The sequence below is a fragment of the Rhinatrema bivittatum genome, chromosome 4 (genome assembly GCF_901001135.1).
Source record: "Rhinatrema bivittatum chromosome 4, aRhiBiv1.1, whole genome shotgun sequence".
Taxonomy (NCBI): Eukaryota; Metazoa; Chordata; class Amphibia; order Gymnophiona; family Rhinatrematidae; genus Rhinatrema; species Rhinatrema bivittatum.
The window spans coordinates 431,748,616-431,774,916 of NC_042618.1; the positions used below are offsets into that span (position 1 = coordinate 431,748,616).

The following is a 26,301-nucleotide window of genomic DNA, read 5'->3' on the forward strand; positions in this document are numbered from 1 at the left end:
TTCCAGGCTGCAAAATGGGCAAAATCAGGACTGGATCAGCCTGTTTGGTTGACCTGGGGCAAGGTGGCAAACCTAGCTCTTGATTCTTGGCCTAGCTGATCTGCTCAACTTGGTGCCAGATGACCATCTCTGTTACTGCACTTTGTTCGAGGCCCTAAACTATTAGATGGGCCATCCAGAGTCTGGAAAACAGTCCTTCACGTGTGGCGTGGAGCTTTAGTTACACAGAAAGCCCCCAGAAGGCCAAGCCGTTACAAACAGGACAGGGCAGAGATGGGGCCACATCCTGGAAGCAGGAGGGAGGTCAGAGCTCGTACCGCACTATGCTCTCGCCACTGGGATACACAGATATGGAAGCCAATGTGAGGAAGGAGGATCTTTACTAAGTGCAGGAGAATAATTCCATTATAGTAAGCACTTACCCCAGGGTGCTGATAAATCCATTCACAGACCCCTCAGCGTAGAGGGAGACAATGTCACCAACATGTAGAAAGCTGGACATTTTGTCAGACATTCTACCGGAGGTACCTTAAAACACAGAACCAAGAGAAGTATGAGTGGCTAAATCTTACTTACTGACATGCAGTAATTTGAGACAAGGTCTTTCAAATCTTGCACTTCCACCGCTTAATTTAACCACTTAACTGCTGGTTATTTAACACTTTTTTATACCGATATTAGTAGCTATATCATATCGGTTTACAGCAGAACTGAAGTTAGAAATTACATTGAACAGGTACAGGGATGGGATTAAATAGGAACAGAGATATAGCATGGAACTGGAAAACAAGAGCAACGGGCTCTTGGTTCAGAGACTTTGATTTATTTAAAAATATTTACACGCTTAAATGTAACACCTCCAAGGAATAAATCTTTTTAAAAAGGCATATACAAAACATAGTACATGCCACTTCTGCAATCTCCAACCATACAAATCAATCTTCAAAACAAATTCAAAACCACAATATAAAACAGAATTAAACCACCCCAAAACCTAGCAAAAACAAAAACAACAAAAATAAAAAAAATCCTTAAGGCATCCTAACAGAAGGCTTGCATAAACAGGATTTTTATTGTTTCCTAAATGTCAGAAGATCGTATAAAGATCTCAGTTCACTAGGAAGCTAGTTCCACAGGCGTGGGCAATGCTGGAAAATGCACGGTTCCTCATTACAGCCAAAACAAACAAACAAACAAGGGAGAGCAAGGAAATTTATTACAAATGAACATTACATCAAACTTGAGCAAGGAATACAGTGACCTTCCACACCTCTTTTCTATAAAATCAACAGAAAACAGATTGCAGGCTGGACTTGAAATAAGACTTCCCAGAGGCTGGCCCCGTGGCTCAGGCCTGCGGGAGCTAGTGGGGCCTGGAAAGGAAGAGAAGAGGAACTGCTGCTATGACAACCGGCCAACAAGCAGTAAGTTCTAAAGGGGTGCACTTCAGAGGTCCACGGGATCAGCAAGGACTTCCAGAGCCACAGGAGCCATGCTGTCTGGGGAGGGGAGATTCAAAGACGGAAGACAAGCAACGTGCACGACTCCAGAGCCTTTCCATCTGTAGCCATATCTTGCTGCATTTGATGGTACGAGCTCCTACCGGCTGAACAACAAATCACACACTAGTTTTTAAAGCGCTACCAGATATGTGCAGCGCAGTACAGATACCCATAAAAGAGGGTCCTCTCTCCATGGAGTTTATATCTAGTCAAGAAACTTGCATGACACAACCATGTTATTTATTGGAGAGAAGTGTTTTCAGAAGCTGAGTTTTCAGACTGGATTTGAATATGGCCAGAGAGGGAGCACGACGCACCGACTCAGAAATCAGGGACACGGTCTAGTGAAGTGGGAAAGCACAGTCGGCAGTGGAGGAGAAGGGCAGATAAGAGAGGGGACTTCAAGTGCTGACCTTTGGCTTAGGCACCCTGGACGGTCGCCCGGAGAGCTGAGGGGCACTGGCGGCATCGCCCATTAGGCTGGTCTGGAGCACTGAAGAAAACGAAGAGCTAATCCCGAGCGCTTTGCCCAATGAGCGGAGTTCACAAGGAAGGGTGTAGGAAGAGAGAAAGGAAGATAAGTGATGGTGAGCTGCAGACTGAATGCATCTATAGCAAGTAAGAGAAGTTTGAACTGGACGCGGAAGCGGACAGAGAGCCAACATAGCAACTTGAGAAGAGGGATTACATGATCACAGCAACATTTAATCCAGTTTTATTCCGCCTTTCTCAGATATATTGATATATGTTTGGAATATGCTTAATATAAGATTGGTATAATAAGAGCTCGGGTATATTGGAATAGTTAACAAACGGAAAAATACAGTGTAGCAGCAAACAAGATATGCTGTTCTTTTTCTTTTAAAAAATATATATATAAATAATCAAAATTAAGGTATTTTGGGATTAAAGAAGGATTTTCTATTAAAACATAGGAAGGTGGTTGGCAGGTTAAGGATTATAAAATACTGAATACTGGCGGGTTTGCCAGTTTAAAATGTACAAAACATGAAACCACAACCCCTTTCAAAAAAATTTGTTTTCAAATATTTTTATTTGCAGATTTAGAGATTGGACATCCTGTTAATAAAAGTATTTTCTAAATACAATATAAGTATATGAAGTGCTTAAACTGTTGTTCAAGGTGATTTTTTCTTTTTTTCAGTGGTAGTGTTTGTCGCCTTGTTGTGGCATTATATTGAGTTCAAACACCAATAAAACATTTCAAAACAGCAGACACAAACATCCAATAATTCAAACTAATAAGGATAAAAAAAAAAATTCCCTGCTCTCCATACCTGGGAACTTTTGATTTCACAGTGCCCTGAGATGGTCTTGGATTAGCAAGCGGAGAGGAGGGGATTGTTGCTCAAACTTTCTCATATATGCACATACTGTCCCCCACCTCTCACTTACACAAACACACAGGATGTTTGTCGCTTGCTCTTGCTCAATCCTGCGTGTACACACACACACACACACACAGACTCCCTCTCTCTAATGTGCTCAGTCTCATACAGACATGCTGTCTCTCTTTCATATGCTCAGCCTCACACAAGCAAACACACCCACAGGCTCTCTCTCAATCTCACATGCACAGTCTCATACATTCTGTCTCTCATAATGTGCTCAGTCTCACACAGGCGCACACACATACACACAGGCAGTCTCACACAGACACACACATAGGCTGTCTCTCACTCATGTGCTTAGTCTCAGACACACACACAGGCTCTCTCACTCATGTGCTCAGTTTCACACAGGAACACATACTCAATCTCATACAAGCACACACACACACAGACACACATACTGTTTCTCTCCTCCCAGAAGCATAAGCAACAGCAGCAGCATCTTGAAGCTTCAGCCTCGACTCCTCCAGCGCCCTGGGGCCAATGGGACTCGCTCTCTTTCTTGGGACCATGGGGGCCGACACTGTAGCTCTTCAAATGTGGTTCGCACAGCTCCTTCTCTTATTCCTGCGTGGGTCCACCTCACTTCCTCTTCCAGGCCGTGCCAATTGGGAGGCCATACCGCCCGCGTGGTCGCCACACCTACGTCTTCTGTCCAGATGGCCGCTTAGTGCTGCAAATCGCCTCTATTAGCATTCCGCCCAGATGAAAGAGGAGATCTCTGCATTCTGCAAGAGCAGAGGAAGGGGGAAGGAAGATAAGGCGCATTAGCAGGAGACCAAGGAGCGCAGTATTCTGGCTGCGGAGGTGGAGACACACCCGTTGTGCTTTGCAGCACAGTGGTGTGTCGCGACATACAGGTTGAGAATCGCTGATTTAGGTAAATGTCACATCAGGACATGCAAGGGAGGTAACGTCCCTAGATGCCATCAATGACTGCTTCATGCAGCAGCTGGTCATGGAATTATATTAGAACTGGCTCGCGATGGGAACACAGGATCTGGTGCAAGAGATAAGCTGCTGGATCCACTTGGCAACAGTGATCATAATATAATTACATTTGACAGAATCACTGGAGGGTGGATACTAAAGGAAACTACTACCGTAGCATTTTATTATAAAAAAAAAGGGAAACTGACAAAATGAGGACACTTGTTAAAAAGAAAAGAAAAAATACACCAAACTGGAGTAATTCAAACGGTTAAAAACTTGCAAATGGGCATGGATGCTATTTAAAATTATTATTATCCTTGAGGCCCAGACAAAAATATTCTGTGCATTAAAAAAGGTTGAAAGTAAACCAATTGAATAATTTAATAGTGAGATGAAAGAGGCAATTAAAAGACAAAAGGACATCATTTAAAAAAATGGAAAACAGACCCAAATGAGAGAAATAAGGAAGACCATAAGCCCTGACAAGGTAGATGTAAAAAAAATTACACAGGTTAAGAAAAAATTTTAATAGTCTGCTTACAGAAGTAAAATCAAGTGATAAAAATTTTCAAAAGGCAAAAAGCCTGTGAGGGAATAGTTGGGCCATTAGATGACCAAGGGGAAAAGGGATGCTCAGAGAAGACAAGGAAATAGCAGAAAAACTATATGAATTCTTTGCCTCTGTCTTTACTTACCGGAAACATTTTTTTGATGGTGATTGATTCTGAGCAACTAAACAAAATCTCTGTGAAACTGGAGGATATAATAGATCAGATTGAGAGACTAATTACAAGCAAATTGCAATGGATCTGGAAGGTGGACCGCTGATGCCGAGGGAGTGGTTGGGAGCAACCTCAGAAAACATGTAAGGTCCACTCCGCCAGCAGGCGGACACACCCCGCGACGGGATGGACTGGAGCACCGCCTATACCAACCGCCTTCCCCGCAGGTTAAGTCCTTGGGTTCTGGTGCCGGCAGGTCTTAGGTGGATCCCTAGGGCAGTGGCAAGAACAAGAGTCAAAGGCCGGGCGGAAGTCAGGGCAGGCAGCAGGCCAGGAGAACCAGCAGACGGGGCTGGAGGTCAGGGCAGCCAGAGGACAAGGTCAGGTCTGGGTAGCAAACGAGAATGGTCAGGGTGCAGAGCCAAGGTCAGAGTCCAGCAATCAGGCCAAGGAAGGGCATGACAAGACCAAAGGCAAGGATAGGGCAAGGCGGGGCACAGGAACAATGCAGGAGACAGGAACAAGTCTGGAAGGAGGAACACAGGAACATGGAGCAAGACCAGCACGCAGGAACAATGCAACACCCACACTGACGAGCAAAGCATGACAGGAGACCTGCTGCCGAGGTGAGGAACTGCCGCGGGGGCCTGGGCTTAAATAGGCCAGGAGGCTGACATCATCAGGAGGTGCCGCTCCCAGTCTTCCCGCCACTGTGCGCATATTACGCACATACGTGTGCATGCCTATGGGAAGGGCCGGAGTACAGAGACATGGCTGCATGCGTGGCGGATCCGGCGGCGTTACTGCTGCATTGAGACCAGGCAGCCTTGGGGGCGAGTGCTGCAGCTCGCAGGGCTATCCGCAGGTTGCGAATCTTTAACACAAATCACCTAGACCGGATGGAATTCTTTCAAAAGTCTGCAGGAACTCAAACATGAAATGGCAGACCTGTTTTTGGTGATTTGCAGCATTTCATTTAAAATAGCCATGGTACCAGAAGATTGGATGGTGGCCAATTTTTAAAAAGGGCTCCAAGGATGATCCAGGAAACTATATCTATATATATCTAATCTATATCAATATATATAATCATTGGTGCCAGACAAAATGTAGAAGATATTCTTAAAAGACAAAATTATTGATCACATAGGTAGACATGGTTTAATGGAGGAGAGTCAACATGGTTTTTGCAAAGGGAATCCTTGCTTTTACAATTTACTAGGTTTTATGTTTAAATTGTTCACAGAAATCCTGCTTTACCGCATGGGTCTGTCTCCCGTTTGTTGTTTCCTAGCGCCGTGCTGCCGCCCGAGTCTGGTTTCAGCGCCAAGCTGCAGCGGCGCTGAAACCAGACTCGTGCAGCAGCGCGGCGGCGCTATTAAACGGGGTAAAGACCCGTGCGTTAAAGCAGTAACGTCAAAGAAGCAGGCAATCAATCGTTCTCACACGCCAGTAGAAGTATCTGAGCGGGACTCATATGACAGCGAGACCTCGCCATACTAAGGGAAGTACTTTTTCCACATACTCTATATTTATAAAATAGACAAAAAAAGTAAAAAGTGTAAAAGAGTAAAAACACAAAAAAAAGACTGTTCAAGTTTAGCAGGACCGATGATTAAAGATGACCCAATGTGGCTGAGAATACAGGCATCAAATGCGTGCAGACCACGGGTGTTATGACGGTCCTTAATAAGCTAGAAAAGGAATTATATTCAGTAAAACACACACAGCAAATTTGAAACACTATTGTACAACGTCTTTCTAGTAGTGCTTACATAATAATGGTATTTTGAATAAGTTTTGGATACTATTGGTGGATCGATTTGAATAATGTCTCATAATAGAGGGTCTAAAGACAAAACATACAGATGTGACAAAGGGTACCCCTGTCTAGGCCCCTGCACAAAATAAATTCAGGAGTCAAGTCTCCGTTTCCAGCTTTTGGATTGTTATATAGTATATTAAAAAAATCTTAGACAAGGACCCTCAAAACCCCAAGGCCTCAATGAGTCAAACACGAATGTCCAATCTACCCCATCAAATGCCTTTTCAGCATCAAAGCTAATCAAAAGGGAGCATAGCTCGTCTTACTACCTGGTCTACAGTGACTAAAATCTTCCTTACATTCATAACTGGAGTGATCCCTTTCACAAAACCAACCTGTTCTGCCAACACCAGATCCTTCAAAAAAAGGTGTTAGTCAATCTGCCATTATTTTGGTAAAAAGTGTCACAGCGTAATTTAGTAGTGAAACTGGTCGAAACGACCCAGGAGCGGTAGGGTCTCGGCCTGGCTTAGACAATACAGTGATCATGGCTCTGTTTGATTGATAAGGCATTTCCTCCACAGTTAAAGGGCCTCAGAATCATTCGCCATCAGAATACATACTTCAACTATCACTGATTTATAAAATTCCCCCAGGAGCCCATCAGGACCCAGGGAATTATAAAGTTTAGATTGCTTAACTGCCGTCCATATTTCACCAGCACTTATCGGAGAGTTCAAGACTTAATTGCTTCAGCATTAGTTTAGGTAAAGAAGAGGATGCTAGGTAATTTTGAATTGCAGGAAGATTCCCCCATTCAGCAATGTACAAATGTTTATAATAATGATAAAATATCTGACTAATCTCTGCAACAGAGTATACGACGGCCCCTGATTGGTCTTACATGGTATTACCTGGATTTCTGTTTTACTAAAATTTGCCATCATCTGTCCAGGTTTGTTGCCATATAGAATCTGTGCTTATAAAATAAAAGACCTTTTTTAGTTCTTTAGTGGCCAAGTGGCTAAATATGAGTTGTCTTAGTTAGTGTTGGATGGTTTATCAACCTGTAGTTGACGTTCTAGTCTTAAAATCTCTCTAGCCATCAATTGTTTTTTTATGTGCTATATTCATTATAATGTCACCTCTCAATACAGCTTTAGCTGTTTCCCAAAACAAGAGTGGATCTGAGCGGTGTTGTTCATTAAAATAAAATCCGCCCATTCCCTCTTTAATTATTCCCAGAACACATGTCTTCATACAAGTATGTCAGGAACTTCCAAAACTGGAACTGAGATTGTGGTGCCAATCCCTCCAAATCCATTCATACTGGGGCAAGATCTGCTCCAGAGACTTGTGAAAAACTAGGTAATCCAATCATGAATGAGAGTTATGGATCCTTGATATAAGGGTATAAGCCCTTTCTATGGGATGTAAACTTCTCCATACATCTAGCAAATTCAATCTATTACAAAGATATGGCATCCCTTTGTTCTGTGAAATTGAGGCCACAGGATTTGCAGGAATCCCATCCATTACTGCATCAGATAAAATATTAAAATCTCCTCCCAATATGATAGGTAAATGAGAATATTGCACAAGGAGATTAATCAGTTTCACAAAAAAAAATTATGAGTATAAGAACATTACTCAATTGTACAAGTTTCCCAAATAAAAGGCCTTCAGCTATAAGAAACCTGCCTTCAGGATTCCTGGATTATGTTTTTCATCTGAAAAGGAATTAAATGATGAATTAAAATAGCAACTTCTGCCCAGAAGGTAGAATCCCTGAGTCGTTCCCCCCCCCCCCCCCCCCCTCCATGAGAAGACAAGGAAGCTGGAACTCAAGGAAAGGGAGAGGCCCAGACCCATCCCTGAGCCTTTTTCGGATAAGCCAGTTGATTTGTCCCAAGCAGATTCCATGGAGGAACCAAGAAGGAAGAGGACCCTAGGCCTGATCAAGATGACTTGGCGTTCCGACTATTTAGAGCAGCCTCCTTGCACAAGGAGGGAATCTGAGTTCACCCCTACCTAGAAGACTGGTTGGTAGGGCAAACTCAAGGCAAGAAGGGGGTCGAGGAAACAGAGAGAGTCATATGACAATTAGAAAGCCTGGACTCAAGAGTCATTTATTCCCATCACAGACATTAAAGTATTTGGGGGGGTCCTCTTCGATAGAGGCAGGGGGACTCTAATCCTTCCCGAAGAAAGAATAGCCAAATTGCAGCAGCAGGTGGAAAGTTTACTATCCTCCAGAAGGCCCAAGGCAACGGCTTATCTACAAGTACTGGGGATCAATGGCAGGGTCCATCGAAGCAGTGCCCTGGGCAAAAGCACACATGAGACTGCTGCAGGAATATCTACTGGCCAGCAGAGCTCTGCAGAAACTGGATTTCGATCGGCAGCTTCTACTTCCACCACACAAAGTGGTGGTGGAACAAAGGCAATCTGGCCAAATACTCAAGCTTGGAGCCCCCCTTAGTGGGCCCTTCTGAAGACAGATGCCAGCAACAAGTGCTGGGGAGCACACTGCAAGGGACAAGTAGTACAAGTAGTACAAGTGATCTGATCCCAGCAGGAGGTTAGGAATAGAGGAGCCAATCAGGTTTGACCCAGTACTACCCTTCTACAGCAAGGACCGATCAAGATGGAAGACCCAGCTCAACACTCACTTACAGCATGGCTACTGAGAGCAACAAGCTCAAGAAGAGAGGATATTCCGCAAGGGTAATCACCACACTCCTTACGGCAAGGAAAAGATCACTCTCAGTAGCCTATGCACAGACCTGGAGATTATTCGAGTGCTGGTGCACCCAAAGCAGCCTCAGCCCAGAGAAAGCTAACAGCAACAATACTGCAGGTCCTACAGGTTGGCCTGGATAAGGGACTGGCAGACAGCTCCCCAAGAGTCTAGGTGGTGGCTATTTCTTGCTACAAGGAGTGGGGATCAGAGGTGCCTCCATTTCTGCACTCCTGGACATAGCTCAGTTCCTCCGAGGAGCAAAACACATACGGCCACCACACAAACAGGTAATGCCAGCATGGGACCTGAACTTGGTGCTCAGGGCACTGGCTAAGGCTCCCTATGAGCCAATTATGGCCGCAGGTGCCATTTGCCCTCTCGTACCGGCAGCCCCTCGAGCCCTGCACATTCAGTGCATACCCGCCGGGGTAAAGGGCCTCCGAAGCTTGCGACGGACAAACAGAGACCGCAGCCTTTCACCGCGATCCGTCTCCTCACCTGGAAGGACCGCCCCTGGACCGCCTCAGACGCTGATGTAAGCTCCCCAACAGCAGGCCTTTAAGACCAGGCCGCAGGCGCCCCACGCCTGGCGTCGCGCGACAAAAGGGCCTGCCCTTTAGAGCACTCCTTTGAGCAACTCCATTTACTCCATCCAGGACATCGACTGTTATTCAACCAACAAGAGCCGCAACCAGGAAATCCGAGACCAACTTCAATTCCAACCACAAACAACTAAAAATGCTTCGCATAACATCAAAGCAGCAACCTGCAAGACAACGCTACCTGGTAAATATAAAGATCAATGACTCACTATTAAACACTATGTTCCTAGTCTTCCTCCTCACAAATGCACAATCAATATAAAAAAAAAAATACATACTTATAATCAAACATCCTACAAGGGCACAATCCGGACTTCTTAGACTTCACCGAAACATGGCTAAAAAAAAACCAAACCTTGTGATATCTAACCAGATAAACAGCGCATATGATATATTCTCCATACCCAGAAATGCACGTAGAGGTGGAGGATTAATGTTAATTATTAAGAGACGATTTGCCATGAAACTAATCCCACACTCTCTCCCACAACAATACAAGGTAGCTTTATTCGACGCAGAAAACCTACAGATATGCCTAGTTTACTGCCCACCCAAACTACTTGACAACGACATCTCCCCCCCTCCTAGAATTCTTAATAACAAAAATCAGCCACAAAAAGCCCACAATAGTTCTTGGCGACTTCAAGCTACATACAGATAAAAAACCTCTATCTCACACCAGCCAAACTCTGATTGATGCATTATCAGTCCTCAACTTCACACAAATAGTAAACAAACCAACACATAAAGCAGGCCACACTCTCAACCTCATTTTCACGAATGTCAAATACACCACAAACCCCTCCGTCTCCTGCTCCCCAATACCATGGTCACACCATTATATCATACAGTGCCAAACAATTCTCAATACAAGCTACAAAATAAAAAAAACAACCCCACCTTCTTCAAATTCAGACCACCGTTTCCAATAGACCATCTACACAGGAAGAACTCGAGAAGCAACTAAAGAACATAGACCTCTCAAATTCCAACAATGCATCACAATCATGGCTGCAAATAACGACAGAAGTAGCAAACAACATAAACCCTGAACGAACAAAGAAAGCGAACAAAAAAAGAGACACAAACCCATGGTTCAAACAAACAACTGAAAGACACCAAAGCTAACTTAAGAAAAAAAGAAAAAGAATAGCGCAAAAATAAATGCCCATTAACGCTAGCGAGATATCAAAATCATCTCGCACTCTATAAAAACCTGATAAATAAAACAAAACATGAATACTACAGCAATAAAATCCAAAAGTACTCAAACAATATAACAATCTGAAATCGGCGAAGCAATGTGACAAGGCGATAGCTAAACCCAGAAGAATGCTGGGCTGCACAGAGAGAGGAATAGCGAGTAAGAAAAGGGAAGTGATTATCCCCTTGTACAGATCCTTGGTGAGGCCTCACCTGGAGTACTGTGCTCAGTTCTGGAGACCGTATCTCCGAAGGGACAGAGACAGGATGGAGGCAGTCCAGAGAAGGGCGACAAAAAAGGTGGAGGGTCTTCATCGAATGATTGATGAGGAGAGATTGAAGAATCTAAATATGTACACCCTGGAGGAAAGGAGGAGCAGAGGTGATATGATGCAGACTTTCAGATACTTGAAAGGTTTTAATGATCTAAAGACAATGACAAACCTTTGCCACTGGAAAAAAATCAGCAGAACTAGGGGTCACGATTTGAAACTCCAGGGAGGAAGACTCAAAACCAATGTCAGGAAGTATTTCTTCAGAGAGTGTGGTGGGATGCCTGGAACGCACTTCCGGAGGAAGTGGTGAAGACCAAAACTGTGATGGACTTCAAAGGGGCATGGGATAAATACTGTGGATCCATAAAGTCTAGAGGATATGAATGAAGAGAAGAGGCATGGGGGTAGCTTGCGGGAATGACAGCTTCTACCTGGAGATTAATATCCTTACTCAATAAACATACTCACTGTTACTGCGACTCCAGCATTGCTCTATGATTCAACGGCAAGAGGAAATGTGGTAAAAAGGATTTACATTCACAAAAAACTGGGGAGTAGCTTGCTTGTTGCGGCGGTTACTACCCCAAACCAAATAAGTCTGATACTTCACGTTCAATGCATATCCAGCATAGCTCTCTGCTTCAACGGCAGGGGGGAAAGAGGAAAAGAGGAATTGTATTCAGACAACAACCAACAAGGATTGAATGGCACAGGCTTGGTAAACAAATAAGCGTAGAAGTAGCTTGCTTATTGCAGCAGTTACTACCCCTAACCAATTAAGCTAGATACTTCACTTAGATGCAGCTCCAGCACTGCTCTCTACATCAATGGCAGGGTTGGAAGGTAACTAGAACCAAAAAGTTACTAATAAGGGCCAAGAGTAACAGATAAGTATGAGAAAAAAAAAATAGTATGAAAGCTTGCTGGGCAGACTGGATGGGCCGTTTGGTCTTCTTCTGCCATCATTTCTATGTTTCAATACAAACACCCTATTCAATATAGTAAAAACCTTATCAGACAACACCACCACGCATCAAAACAAAAACCTAAGCCAAGATCTAGCAATCTTCTTCAAAAACAAAATTCTCAAAATAACAGAAAACTTAAATAATAACACGTCATCAAAGTTGAACCTAAACATGAATGTCTCAGCTACATGGTCCACATTCGAACTTGCCTCCGCAAAAGAGAATGATTATTAAAAACACTAAACCCAGCCGGCCATGAACTGGACAAAATACCTACTCGAACCCTAAAGGAAATATCACTAATCACCCCAACCATCACGGCAATCATTAACAAATCACTTCAGGAAGGAGAAATCCCAGACAGCCTAAAAAGGGCCACAATCAAACCAATTATATTTTAAAAAAAAACCCTCGACCCAAATGACCTAAACAACTATCAACCAATCTCAATATTACCCTTTCTAGCAAAATTAACTGAAAAGGTAGTTCTCAAACAACTAAATAATCACCTGGAACAAAACAACATACTACAGATATTGCAACATGGATTCCGAAAACACTTCAACATGGAAACCTTACTAACAATACTATCAGACACAATCTTAGGCTTTGATAACGGATAACGCTTCATTTTAATCTTACTAGATTTATCAGCAGCTTTCGACACTGTTGAACACAAAATCCTTTTATACAGACTGCATGAAATAGGTCTGACTGGCATAACTCTAAAATTTTTCACAATCTTCCTACATAACAGAGCATTCCAAGTAAATATCAACAACACTACCTCAGAAGCTATCAACCTAGAGACCAGTGTACCGCAAGGATCAGCCCTATCTGCCACCCTATTCAATATTTATCTCCTCCCCTTATGCCAATTACTCTCGAGTCTCGGAATCACATACTTCATGTATGACGACGACATCCAGATAGTAGTCCCAGTATCTAACAACTTAGAAAACACCCTCAAACTAGCAACTACATATCTAAATAACAAAAAGCCTACTAAACCAAATGAAACTCCGCCTCAACATGGACAAAACCGAATTCATCCTGCTCGAAAGAAAAAAATCTGGAGAGCCCTCATGCAAAACCATATTAACAGACAACACAAACAGCAATCCTAGAGAAAATGTCAAAGACCTGGCATTTGGATTGACACTGAATTGAACCTCAAACACCAAATAAAGATGAAATTGAAAGAAGGATTCAACAAACTACTTATCCTGAAATGACTAAAACCCCTTCTTAATCCACCAGAATTTAGAACCATCCTTCAAGCCCTGATCTTCTCCAGCTTCAACTACTGCAATTCCTTATTACTCCGCCTCCCCAAATTCATCACACAACCATTTCAAATATTTCAAAACGCCACTGCCAGAATACTCACAGGACACAAAAAAAATGGATCACATCACCCCAATACTAAAAGAACTACACTGGCTTCCCATAGAAAAACGGATTGAATGCAAAACACTAACCATCCTACACAAAGCAATGCACAACAATGATTTCAACTGCCTAAACAACATACTTCAAAAATACAAACTTCAACGAACCACCAGATCAACTAATAAAGCTCTATTTGAAATACCTCCAGTGACCCAGACCAAACTTACCACCATAAGACAGAGAGCCTTTTCAATAGCGGGACCCCAAGTGTGGAACACCCTTCCAGAAAACCTAAGACTGCAAAACACAAAACCTTTCAAGAAACAACTAAAAACATGGATATTTAAACAAACCTACAAAGAAGATATTGGATAAATAACATAGCACGAAATACAACAGTAATCCCCACCCAACTCCAACCAACTCTAAAATCTCCGAACACACATGAAAGAGTAGGCACACCCTAACTCCCTACCCATGAATGTCCCCCCCCCCCCCCCCATCACCTTCCCCTCCTGCTCACACTAGACTAAAAACCGTCTAGAATAACAGCAACGAGAATACAATGACCACCCGATACTGAGAACCAGATAATAGTAGCATCACTCAGAAAGACCAATCTAATCCTTCCCAGATTGCATAAAAACGAAAGTAGACCATTACTCAGGAAAGCACTAAGTCTTCACCCTAAAGCAATCTAACCACAATTCCGCATTAGCTTGCTGATTCTCAAAGTAAATATTACCTTACTTATGACTAGAGCTTAATGTACAAAGTTCAAACGATTAATTACTGTTTATCACGTTCTCAAATGTTATTGAATGTAAAATGTTGATTTTAACTACTGACTGTAAAAGTTTGTTGTAACTGTAAACCAGAGTGAAGGCTTTCGCCAAACCTCGGTATAGAAAAAACTTCAAATAAACTTCAAATAAATTAAGAGCATCCAGCCAAGACATCTAATCTGGAAAACAGCCTTCTTGGTAGCAGGATGCTTGGCAAGAAGAACATCGTAACTCCAAGCCCTGTCATGCCAGCAGCCATATCGCTACTTTCAAAGGAGAGGGCGATAATTAGGCCAGTCCCATCCTTCCTCCCCAAGGTGGTGTCTGAGTTCCACCTTAAACCAATCACCCTGCAAGAATTCAGGAGGGCAAAGTGTTCAGAGAAGAGAAAGGACTTGTACTTTCTGGAGGTCAGAAGAATCCTCCTGAAGTATTTAAAGTTTGCAAACAGGTGTAGAAGGTCAGACAGGAAAGTTTGTTCTGTACTCAGGGGTTCGGCGAGGAGAGGCAGCCTCCAAAACCTCTATCACGAGACAGATCAGGGAAGCTATTGTCTCAGCATATATAGTAAGTGACAAGGAAGTGCCACAAGGCCTGAAGGCGCACTCGAGGGCGCAAGCCTCCTCCGGGGCAGAATAAAGGTCAGTAACACCCAGTGACATATGCCGGGCAGCCACATGGGCCTCAGTGCACACATTTACAAAACAATATAGGCTGGAGCTCCACAAATGGAAGGGCATGAGAGTCGCAATGGGGGTCCACTGTGAAGGCTGGTCTGGCAGGATGAAGAGGAAGGTATAATTACAGCTTACCTAGCTAATTTTCTTTCAAGTCCTGACAGACTAGCCAAATTCCCACCCTTAAAAGGAAAATATAAAAAATGAGACTATGAGCCTGTATAGCAGAAGGAGAATTTATTTATTATTTTTATATACCGACATTCGATCTGAGATATCACATCGGTTTACATTCAGGTACTGCAGGTATTTCCCTATCCCCAGGGGACTTATAATCTAAGTTGTTGTACCTGAGGCAATGGAGGGTAAAGTGACTTGCCCAGGGTCACAAGGAGCGACAGCGGGACTCGAACCCGCTGTCGCTCCTTGTGACAAGAAGGAATAATATCCCCCAAAGGTGCAAGTGAGAAGGAATAATATCCCCCAAAGGAGCAAGTGAATGGCTTAATAAGTAAAGAAATATAGTACTCATGCACCATCTTACAAACACTGAATCAATTACATCAATACTTTATTCTAATAATTTAAATATTACAAAAATTAAAACATATACATAAAACATCCAAAGTTTATTATATTTTACATTATTTTTCAATTACATACATTTAAAAAAAACTATGCCACACCCTATATGTAAATGATAAAGTGATTTTGACATAAAACACACTGGGGCGGATTTTAAGAGCCCTGCTCGCGTAAATCCGCCCGGATTTACGCGAGCAGGGCCCTGCGTGCCAGTGCGCCTATGTTCAATAGGCCTACCGGTGCGCGCAGAGCCCCGGGACTCGCGTAAGTCCCGGGGTTTTCCGAGGGGGCGTGTCGGGGGTGGGGCCGAGCGGCGCGCCGTTTTCGGGGCGGGACGCGGCGTTTCGGGGGCGGGCCCTGGGGCGAGGTTTCGGCCCGGGGTGGTCCGGGGGCGTGGCCGTGCCCTCTGGAACTGCCCCCGGGTTGCGTCTAGGCGCGCCAGCAGCCCGCTGGCACGCAGGGATTTACTTCTCCTTCTGGGAGGCGTAAATCCCCCAACAAAGGTAGGGGGGGGGGTTTAGACAGGGCCGGGGGGTGGGTTAGGTAGAGGAAGGGAGGGGAAGGTGAGGGGAGGGCGTTAGCGAATTCCCTCCGAGGCCGCTCCGATTTCGGAGCGGCCTCGGAGAGAACGGCGGCAGGCTGCGCGGCTCGGCGCGCGCCGGCTACACGGAATAGGCAGCCTTGCGCGCGCCGATACAGGATTTTAGCGGCTACGCGCGTATCTACTAAAATCCCGCGTACTTTTGTTTGCGCCTGGAGCGCCAACAAAAGTACACGAACGCGCCGTTTTTGAAAATCTACCCCACTACACGCACACTATATTCACCTTAACATACTGCAAAATTCACACTACACAAACTGTGTTCACCACAAACCACTATGAAACTTCATCCTCAGTAGACCCCGCCTTTTACAATATTGAAAAATCTGAGTCAAAACAAATCCGTAAATCGTACAAAACACATTGCCATCAATATTCAAAATGTACCAACAACATGTAACCATGTAGTCACAAATATACTCAAACCAGTGCTGTAGATATTGTTGCATGGCGCAATGCTGAACTTTAACTATTAGCAATATTTAATAGCTAATGCCATTCATACAATTTCCTAATCCAAGGCCTTATGCTTAGATCATATAATAGATGGGGGCTGAGATAAATCACAGCCTTCTTTCCAGTGTTAAAACCCAGTATAGATTAGTGCTGAAACATTTTTCAAAGGCTAGTATAAATATTCAGTATATTCGCAGTTAATCCACTCTGTGTGCACGTTGACCAGCGGTCATAACTGTTCTAGGTAATCTCAACCGTTGTCCCTAAAATCTTGTCCCAAAGGTGGTTGGTTGGGTAGTCCAGTAATCCAGCTGTATTTCTCATTTGCATTTAATCTTTCCCATTAAAGCTCCAGCCACTGTTGCAGATATTCATGCAGGAGATATCTAGCAACTTGCCACTTATTGTGTATTAAATAAAGGGCCATATGTAATATCCATATATAATATCCATTAGGAGCTACCACCCAGGAAAGAGCTAGACATCATAGTGGATAAATCATTGAAATCATCGGCTAAGTGTGCTGTGGCAGTCAAAAAAACTAACAAGGTTAGGAATTATTAGGAAGGGAATGGTGAATAAAACAGTGGATATCATAGTGCTTCTGTATTGCTCCATGGTGAGACCACACAGTACTATGTGCAGTTCTGGTCGCCGCACCTCATAGAGGTATAAAAAAATCATGAAAGGACTTGAACAGATACAAGGACTTGGGGCACTCCATGGAGTTAGCAAATAGGTCATTTAAAACAAATTGGAGAAAATTATTTTTCACTCAACGCATAATTAAGCTCTGGAATTCATTGCCAGAGGTTGTGTTTTCGGCAGTTAGTGTAGCTGTGTTTAAAAAAAAGGTCTGGATAAGTTCCTAGAGCAGAAGTCCATAAACTGCTATTAATCAATAAGGATTAGTAGCATGGGATCTATTTAATGTTTAAGTACTTGCCAGGTACTTGTGACTTGGATTGGCCACTGTTGGGAACAGGAAACTGGACGTGATGGACTCTTTGGTCTGACCCAGTATGACATATCTTATGTTCTTAAACCAGCAATTGCCCCGTTAGATGGATGTCAGAAGTTTCCTTGCCGCCTCTGCAGATTCAAAAACCTATCAAGCCCTCATGCCAAATGCGAAGTCATGCTGGGAACTGCAAAGTAAAACAGATTTGTTTTTGGACAAGTGTGGCACATATTGTTGTATATTCTTTTCTCTGCTGAGAGATTTTTCAAGGAGTAATCCTGGAATATACGGATATTCTGCGACTGGTACATTACCTCAGATTTCTTTCTGTAAACTTGCATAACAGCTTGTTTGTGAGTGAAATTAAGGATTGCTTTCACAATTTGCGGTCGAATATCAGTTTCTCTTCTTGGCCCCAGGCGATGGGCTCCTTCAATCATCAGTGCTCCCTGAAGTTCAGTCAGGTCTAGGGCCCTCTGGAAACCACAAGGATAAAAATGCCTGCCAGAATATCTTCCTCCACTTTCTCGCTAAAACCGACAAAACACAAATTGTTCTGCGGGAACGATTTTCTAAATCCTCAATCTTATTTTCTTATACTGCCAATGTTTTTCTATGCATTTCAATTTAGAATCAAAAGCCACAGAGTCATCTTCTAACACTGAAATGCGGCCTTCAGTGTTGTCTAAACATGAGCTGAATTCAGACAGAATTTTTTAAGATCCGCGATCTGATCCAAAATTGCTGTCAGCTGTTCTTCTAAAGCTGAAACTACAGCTGCTGTTACTTCAGACACCACAGATTCCTCCAAAATCAATGTTTCTGTTTCTCTCATGGCTGCCATTTTAGTTGTTCCAAGGCATGAAGGTTCTTTATCTTTTTTGCCCAGCTTGGCTGGCATTATCCCAGGTGACATATTCATATATCGATCTATTGACATAAATGCTGTCCGATGCTTTAGTTATTCACAGGTGATGCTTTGTTTTCAGCCCGATATTCACCAAAGCCTGGATTCTAGCATCTAACCAGGTTCACCACATCACGTGACCACCGGTTTTATTTTATTTTAAAAAACTCTTATATTCTACTAATTCAACATTGGATTACATCATACTGAACTTAAATAAAAAGACAAATAAACCATTTCAAATACTACACAAGTAATATCAAAACGTTCCTTGCCAATTTGAAGTATGTGGATAAAAGTGAGCCACTGATATCATGTACTAGGATTAACAGAAGGTATTTGACAAAGTGCCTCATGACAGACTCATCAGGAAATTAGAGGGTCATGGGATCAGACGCAGCGTCCCACCGTGGATTAGTAACTGGATAAAAGACAGGAAACAGAAGATAAGCCTAAATGTTCAGTTTTCCAAATGGAGAAAGTTTGTTAGTGGCATGCCCCAAGGGTCTGTACTGATCTAGAGAAATGAACGAGTGATGTGGCCCAAGTCTGCAGCTGACAAAAGTATTCTGAGTCATTAAAGCAGCAGCAGATTGTGAGAAACTGCAGAAGGACCTTGTGAGAGTAGGAGACTGGGTATCTAAATGGCTGATGCAATTTAAAGTGGACAAGTACAAAGTGATGCACATAGGGAAAAATAATCCCAACTACAGATACACGATGCTGGGGTCGGTGTTAGGAGTCCTCATAGACCCTACCTTGAAATTTCTGACTCAGTGGGCAGCGATCAAAAAGGCAACTAGAACAGGCTGGGTAAACAAACGTGGGAGTAGCTTGCTTATTAGGGCAGTTACTACCCCTAAACAATTAGCAAGATACTTCACTTAGATACAGCACCAGCACTGCTATCTATATTGATGGCGGGGGCGGAAGGGAAACAGAACCAAAAAGTTACTTATAAGGGCCAAGAGTAACAGCTAAGTATGAAAAAAAATAAGTGCGAAAGCTTGCTGGGCAGACTGGATGGGCCATTTGGTCTTCTTCTGCCGTCATTTCTATGTTTCTATGTAACATTAGGAATTATTTGGAAAGGAATAAAGAATAAAAAACTGAGATCATAATACCTTAGTATAGATTCATGGTGCGACCACATCTTGAATACTGTGCGTATTTCTGGTTGCTCTCTCTCAAAATAAAAACCATAGCGGACACAGAAAAGGGCGAAAAGATAATAAAAGTGATGGAAAAGCTCCCTTATAAAGAAAGGCTAAACAGATTAGGACTCTTTTCCAAGGTAAAGAGATGAAAGAGGGGATATGATTGAAATTTATAAAATCATGAGTGGACTGGGTACATAGGAAACACAAGCAGGCGATGCAATATTGGCGCGGGGAAAAACGGGCACTCATGATTGAGATCCTGCTCTCCTAACGCGCGCTGATCGACCCCTCCGGGGCACCCGATTTAGTGTTTAAATCAGCTGCCACGGTAAAAAGGAGGCACTAGGGGAAATTGTGCGCCCCCCAGCGCCACCTCAGCAGCGGGCACCCAGGTTAGTGCACAGCCACGGGTTAGGAGAATGGACGCTGGTTAATTGAGTGTCCCTTTTTCTAACCTGACCGCCGGCACTTTTTTTTTTTTTGTCAAACATTCTCATCCTTCTTGTTCCTCCAATTTAACATTGCCACGATATTAAGTCGGAGAAAGTACAAAAAAGAAGGCAGTATTTTCTGCTTTTCTGTACACTTTTTGGGCTCCTCCAAAATTAACACCTGCTCCTGGCAGGCGTTAATTTCGGAGGGTAAAACTGTGCACGTTGGGTGCACTTTTTTTTTTTTTTTTAATCGGGGGAGAATAGCCAATAGCCTCATCAACATGTATTTGCATGTGATGAGCGCTATTAGCTTCACGGGGACGCGCTAATCCCCTTATAGCATAAGGGGTTGTGATCGCACGTCCAACCACAGGTTGACCAGTGACCTCGGCTGAACACACTGTATTGCATCGGCCCGAAGATGTACATTCCTGAGCAAAACCAGAGGCCCATCAAGCCCAGCATCCTGTCTCCGACTGGAGTCAATCTTGATGACAAGAACCCAGCAGACCCATTTCTTATTGCTCATTCTCAGGGATAGGTCACAGCTTTCCCCAAGATTACGAGCTAATACTGGTTTATGGAGTTTTCCCCGACAGGAACTTGTCCAGCTTTGCTAGATCCCTTGAAGCAACGCATATCTATAAAAGTAAGAGAAGGCTATGCAAAACTTATGGTCCTCAGAAGATTGAAACCATTACTCACACCTGCCCACTTCAGAACAGTATAGGAAACACTTATCTTTTCTAGCACCGACTACTGCAACGCACTCTTACTAGGACTCCCAAGCACATCGATAAGACCACTCCAGATACTTCAAAATACTGCAGCCAGAATACTAACGGGGAAAAAAGAGGAGGGACCATATAACCGAAACTCTAGCAGACTTACATTGGTTACCCATCAAATACAGGATAAAATACAAAGCCTTATGCACCATTCGCAAATTAATATATGATAAAGAAGCAGACTGGCTAAACACAGCCTTACGAGTACACGTTCCACAAAGAAACCTCCGCTCAGCAAACAAAGCACTACTAACAATCCCTTCAGTAAAGTCAGCAAAATTAACCCAAGTGAGAGAAAGGGCTTTATCATTGGCTGGGCCCATACTATGGAACACGATGCCCCCCGAACTCAGATTACAGAATAATCTCAAAACTTTTAAGAAAAGTCTAAAAACATGGCTCTTTAAAAAAGCCTTCACTAAAGAGTGTGGAGGGTAGAGAATGAAAGTACAGGGTAATGCAGATGAGAATGAATTTACTCAATCCTACATTTAAGAAGTAATATTTCAAAGCGATAGTAACTCAATAATATACCTGGACTTGACCAACATTACTCAAATAATGATTTTATTTATGAAATTGTAACCAAACTTTATTGGCACCTGTTAGAATGTAAGATATCCTACATTTACTTACCTTAGTCTATGTGCCTATTTGTAAACCACTGCGATGGTATATAACTTAGCGACGGTATAGAAAAGTTTTTAAATAAAATAAAATCCCTTGATCATGTCCTCCAGCAAAACCTTCTACAGCTTGATTGTGCATAGAGTGAAAAACTGTTTTAAAACTACCAGCTGTTAATTTCATGAGTGTACCCTAGTCTTAGCACTATTTGAAGAGAGAGATGGTCGTGCCCGTATTTACCTGTTCACATTTCTGTTCAGTGTTCTCTGAGGAAGGGCCAGAATAAGGACCACAGACAATAGACACAAATAGGTCTGGAAGTGAAGTAAAACCTCATACTGTTTTCAAAAGACTAAGGCGCAAGCTAAACTAAAAATTTGATAAAACAATGGGCCAGATGGGATACATGTAAGGATATTAAGGAAACATCGAGAAGTTCTGGCAGCTCCACTGCCTGACCTTTTCAATGCTTCTGGAAACAGGCAGATGTGACCCCTGTTCACAAAAGAGGAAGCAAGGAGGAGGCTGGGAACTAAAGACCAGTTAGTCTGACCTCGGTGGAGAGTAAATTAATAGAATTGCTGCTATCAACCTGTCCTTCCCCACAGTTATCACAGTATTCCCATTTCTACAGCAACAACAAAAAGAACTATGAATCCGTCTTTAAATATTGTAATCTACTTTAAATGTAGTATATTCATTATGGATAAGCTGAAAACCCGACTGGTTAGGTGCCTCCAGGAGATATTTGGGAAACACTGCTGTATCGATCCCTTGGGTTTTTGCAGCCCAAATCCATGAGACTGCATGTTTTAGCTTTAAATCTTAGCTACCATAAGAACATAAGAAGTTGCCATACTGGGTCAGACCAAGGGTCCATCAAGCTCAGCATCCTGTTTCTAACAGTGGCTACAAGTACCTGGCAAGTACTCAAACACTAAGTAGATCCCGTGCTACTGATGCAATTAATAGCAGTGGCTATTCCCTAAATAAACTTGATTAATAGCAGTTAATGGACTTTCCTAGACCATTCCTCAAGCTTTGCTAGATCCCTTCTCATGGTTTCCACACCTTCCTGGACATCTATTCTGTGGCAGATTTTGATACCATCTGCAAAAAGACAAGCCTTTCCAGGTAGTCCTTCTGTAATATCAAAGAAAATATTGAAAAGAAGTGATACAAACTCCAAGCCCTGTGATGCACGACTAGTAACATCCCTTTCCTCTTGTGTGAACTCCATTTACCACTACCCTTTCTCAACTCTCACTCAACCAGTTTCTAACCCAGTCACTTTAGGGCCCATCGTAAGGTGCTCAGTTCAAGTTGCCTATGAGGAACAGTGTCAAAGGTCTTGGTGAAATCCAAGTACGCTACATCTAGTGCTGCCTCTGATCCAATTCTGGTCTCACAAGCAAAGAAATTGATCAGATTCATCTGGCAAGACCCTCCTCTGGTAAAACCATGCTGCCTCAAGTCTTGTAATCCTTTGGTTCCCAGAAACTGCACTATCCTTTGATATTCTGCTTTTTATCATGAACAGCCTAAAAGTGGATTATGCATGAAATAGATGGACTCCCAATATATGCAAATCTCTCTCATGCATATTCATTGTGGCAATGCTGAAAACCCAACTCAATAGGCTTGCCTCCAGGAGAGGGTTGGGAAACACTGCAATAGAGTGTAAAGGGTGAAATTTAAGCATAAAACAAGAGCAGGATCTGGGAGTAATAATATTTGATGATGCTAATGTAGCAAAACAGGTGACTAAGGTGACGGTAAAACAGAGAAAGATGTTTGGGTGCACAGGGAGAGGAATGGTTGGCAGAAAAAAAAAAAAAAAGGAGGCAATATTGCACCTGCTTATCATCCTGCTGAGACCTCATTTGGAATACTGTGTACAATTCTGGAGACCGCACCTTCAAAAGGATATAAACAGGATGAAGACTGCCTAGAGGAGGACTACTAAAATGGTCATTGGTCTTTATCATAAAGCATAGGAGGATAAACTTAAAAATGTAAACAGGTATACCCTAGAGGAAAGGCGAGAGAAGGGAGATATGACAGAGACACAAATACTTGCAAGGTTTCCACGCACAGGAGGTGAGCCTCTCAATGGAACAAGGGTGAAAGGGGGTAGACTCAGGAGTAATCTTAGGCAATGTTTCTTTTCAGAAAGGGTGATAGATGCATGGAATAGCCTCCCAATAGAGGTGGTATAGACCAGGTGGATTCAAGAAAGCATGGGGGATCTCTGTGGGAGAGGAAGGCATTGTACAGCTAAGCAGTTGGTGCAGATGGGTAGACCAGGAAGGCCGTATGGTCTTTTTCTGCAGTTACCTTTTGTTTTATTGTTTTCTTATTTGGTTTTGTGTTACTTGTGCATGTTTATAGATGATTATATTGTGTTAATTCGTTTTGTTGTAGTTTAGTTACTTGCATATTAATATGGCTGTGCCATTTGACTAATCTTCACATGGAGCACTGTTTTCTGAAAAGGCAAGCTATAAACTGAAATAAAAAATAAAATAAAACTAAAAATATTAAAACCCTTTGCACTGCTCCCACACCGGCTTTGTTTTCCAGTCTAGTGTGGAAAATTGTCAAAAAATCTGAAGTTCTGAAGGCAACATCCACCTCAAATAAAAGGATCACATTTGACAATACCTTCCTTCTTGGGGTAATGTCCCCAGATGGGTTTGTTTTCTACATACCACGACAAGAATGAACCTCATTCATAAACCAGGGTGTGATCTCAGTCTCAGAAATGTACTGCTAGTGCTCTTCTCAGCATTCGCTTTGTGCCGGAGAGCTTCTTTCTGGAATTCCTAGGAAGCATCAACACGTACGGGCAGAGCATCAAAGTGTGCTTGGATGTTCTTTTTGTCTTGTGTGCCACCGGCCCGATTAAAATCTGTCTCTTTCTGCCATATTTCCTTGGTTCTTGATTTCTTCAGACATGTTTCCACATCTTTGCCCACTAGGCATGTTAAGACTGACAGATCTCTAATTGCCTCTTAGTTTTTTTGTTTTTACAGCAGGACTGCATCAGTTCTCCTTCAATCCCTTGAATTTGCCCCATTTTCAGTTAAAACAGGGCAGTGAGAGGTGCAGTCAGCGGCTTTGAGCTCTTTCATTCTCCTGGGGTGTGCCCCAACAGGACCCATGGTCTTATCCATTCATTTCTGCATGTACTTAAGAACTTCCAACCTTCTCTGTAAATGAACTTCACAATCATTCATGCCCTGTATCCTTCTTACTGGCATAACAATCTTCCTCCACATGATTTAAGAAATTAGGATTTTTGCTCTCTACTGGCCCTTGGCCTAACAACTTCTTCCTTCTTTTCTCTCCCCTCCCTTACATAGCTTGTTACTAAGCAGGTATTCCTTTGTCTAATTCATCTCCATGTCTACCTTTGTTTTTCCTCCAATTATTCTGCTCGTCTTCATCCTTTGTTTTTTGGGATTTCTCTGTGCTAGTCTTTATGAGTTTATTATTCCTGCTTCCCTTCCCTTCCCTCTTCTCTTCCTCACATTTCTTGCCTACTCTGAGCTCCCTTTTGTCGCCACCCATACATGCTCTGTACTCTTTACGTCCTCTGTTTCTCTTAAGGCTTCCTGAACACAATCACCCACCCTGATAATTAGACCTCAGTCCATGACCCTTTTCTTAGTATAGTTCAGCTCTGGTTGGAATTCACTACTGAAACTCACGGTAGGCAGATCATTAGATCCGAAAGCCTAGCAACACAACAGTCAACACTGCTGAGATCTCCTAAGTTCCCCCTCTCTCTCGGGTCACTGGAACTTTACCACAGAAACGGATGTGATTTCTTGCTTAACCCTGTGAAAGGTACAAAAAAAAAAAAAGGTCTTCTCCAGCAAATAATCTGCTACAATATGGGCAATTTGTTTACTAAGTGGACTACAAGATCACGTTATAAATCTGGCATTTTCAAAAGAAAATAGTGAGGTTGAAAACCATCATCATCTACCACCAAGACACCATGTGAATGGCAATGACTGAGTCAAGCTCCTCGAGCAGAGGACTAGCCTACTGGCTAGAGCAAGAGGTTAAGGACCAGGGAAGTCAGGGTTCTAATCCTTTCCCCAGTGACCCTGGGCAAGTCACGTTACTTCCCACTGCCACAGGTACAAACTCTAATAGTAATTTCTCGGGGGCAGGGAAATACCTACAGTTCCCGAATGAAATCCTCTCTGAAAACTAGTTTGAAGTGGCTGGCCAGTTATGAAAGGCAGAATATAAATCCAAAAAATTAAATTAATTGGACCACCAACTAGTGCCAGGTCACTGGAGATGCACCCAGCCATTCCATGGCATCCGACGCAAAGCATAACAGCAAAAGCATAAAAGCATTTAAAAACCCTGTGGTTACCTTCAGCCATGGGAAACGTGGAGGTGCGGTACGCGAGGTGTCGCAGGAGAAATCAGCAGCCTCTCTCTCTGAGAGGCAAGAAACCTCAGCTCTTAAATGCACAAAGCATATCTTACCATAACAGGCATCCCCCACAGCACCAATTACAGAAAATCTATTGCACAAAAATGGACAATGCCGAAAAATCTAACCTTTGTTCTCAAAGACAATAGAACAGTGTTTGGAGAAAATATGAAAAGATTTCACCTTAAAGGTCCAAAGACTGCAGCCAAGAAAAGGGACTTGGCACCAAACGCCAGGAATGTATTATTAAACTGTGTTAAAAGAAACCCAGTGAAGTAGCTGCCGGACGGCCCCTTCATTAGGGCAAGAGAACTTTTGATGCTGCTGAAACCATATCCTTCAGG

At 42.9% G+C, this 26,301-nt stretch overlaps 1 protein-coding gene across 4 annotated transcripts in view; it reads right to left on the reverse strand.

The window, feature by feature from the left end:
* The window catches only part of ITPR1 (inositol 1,4,5-trisphosphate receptor type 1), a 450,198-nt gene that overhangs the window by 419,656 nt on the left and 4,241 nt on the right, over window positions 1–26,301 (reverse strand). For all 4 annotated transcript variants that reach the window (XR_003856666.1, XM_029601463.1, XM_029601465.1 and 1 more), the window contains exon 2: window positions 423–528. Coding sequence is in view for 3 of the 4 variants with exons in the window: in XM_029601463.1 (XP_029457323.1) it covers window positions 423–514 (92 nt within the window). In the remaining variant the exon portion in view is untranslated. The remainder of the gene's footprint in view (window positions 1–422; window positions 529–26,301) is intronic.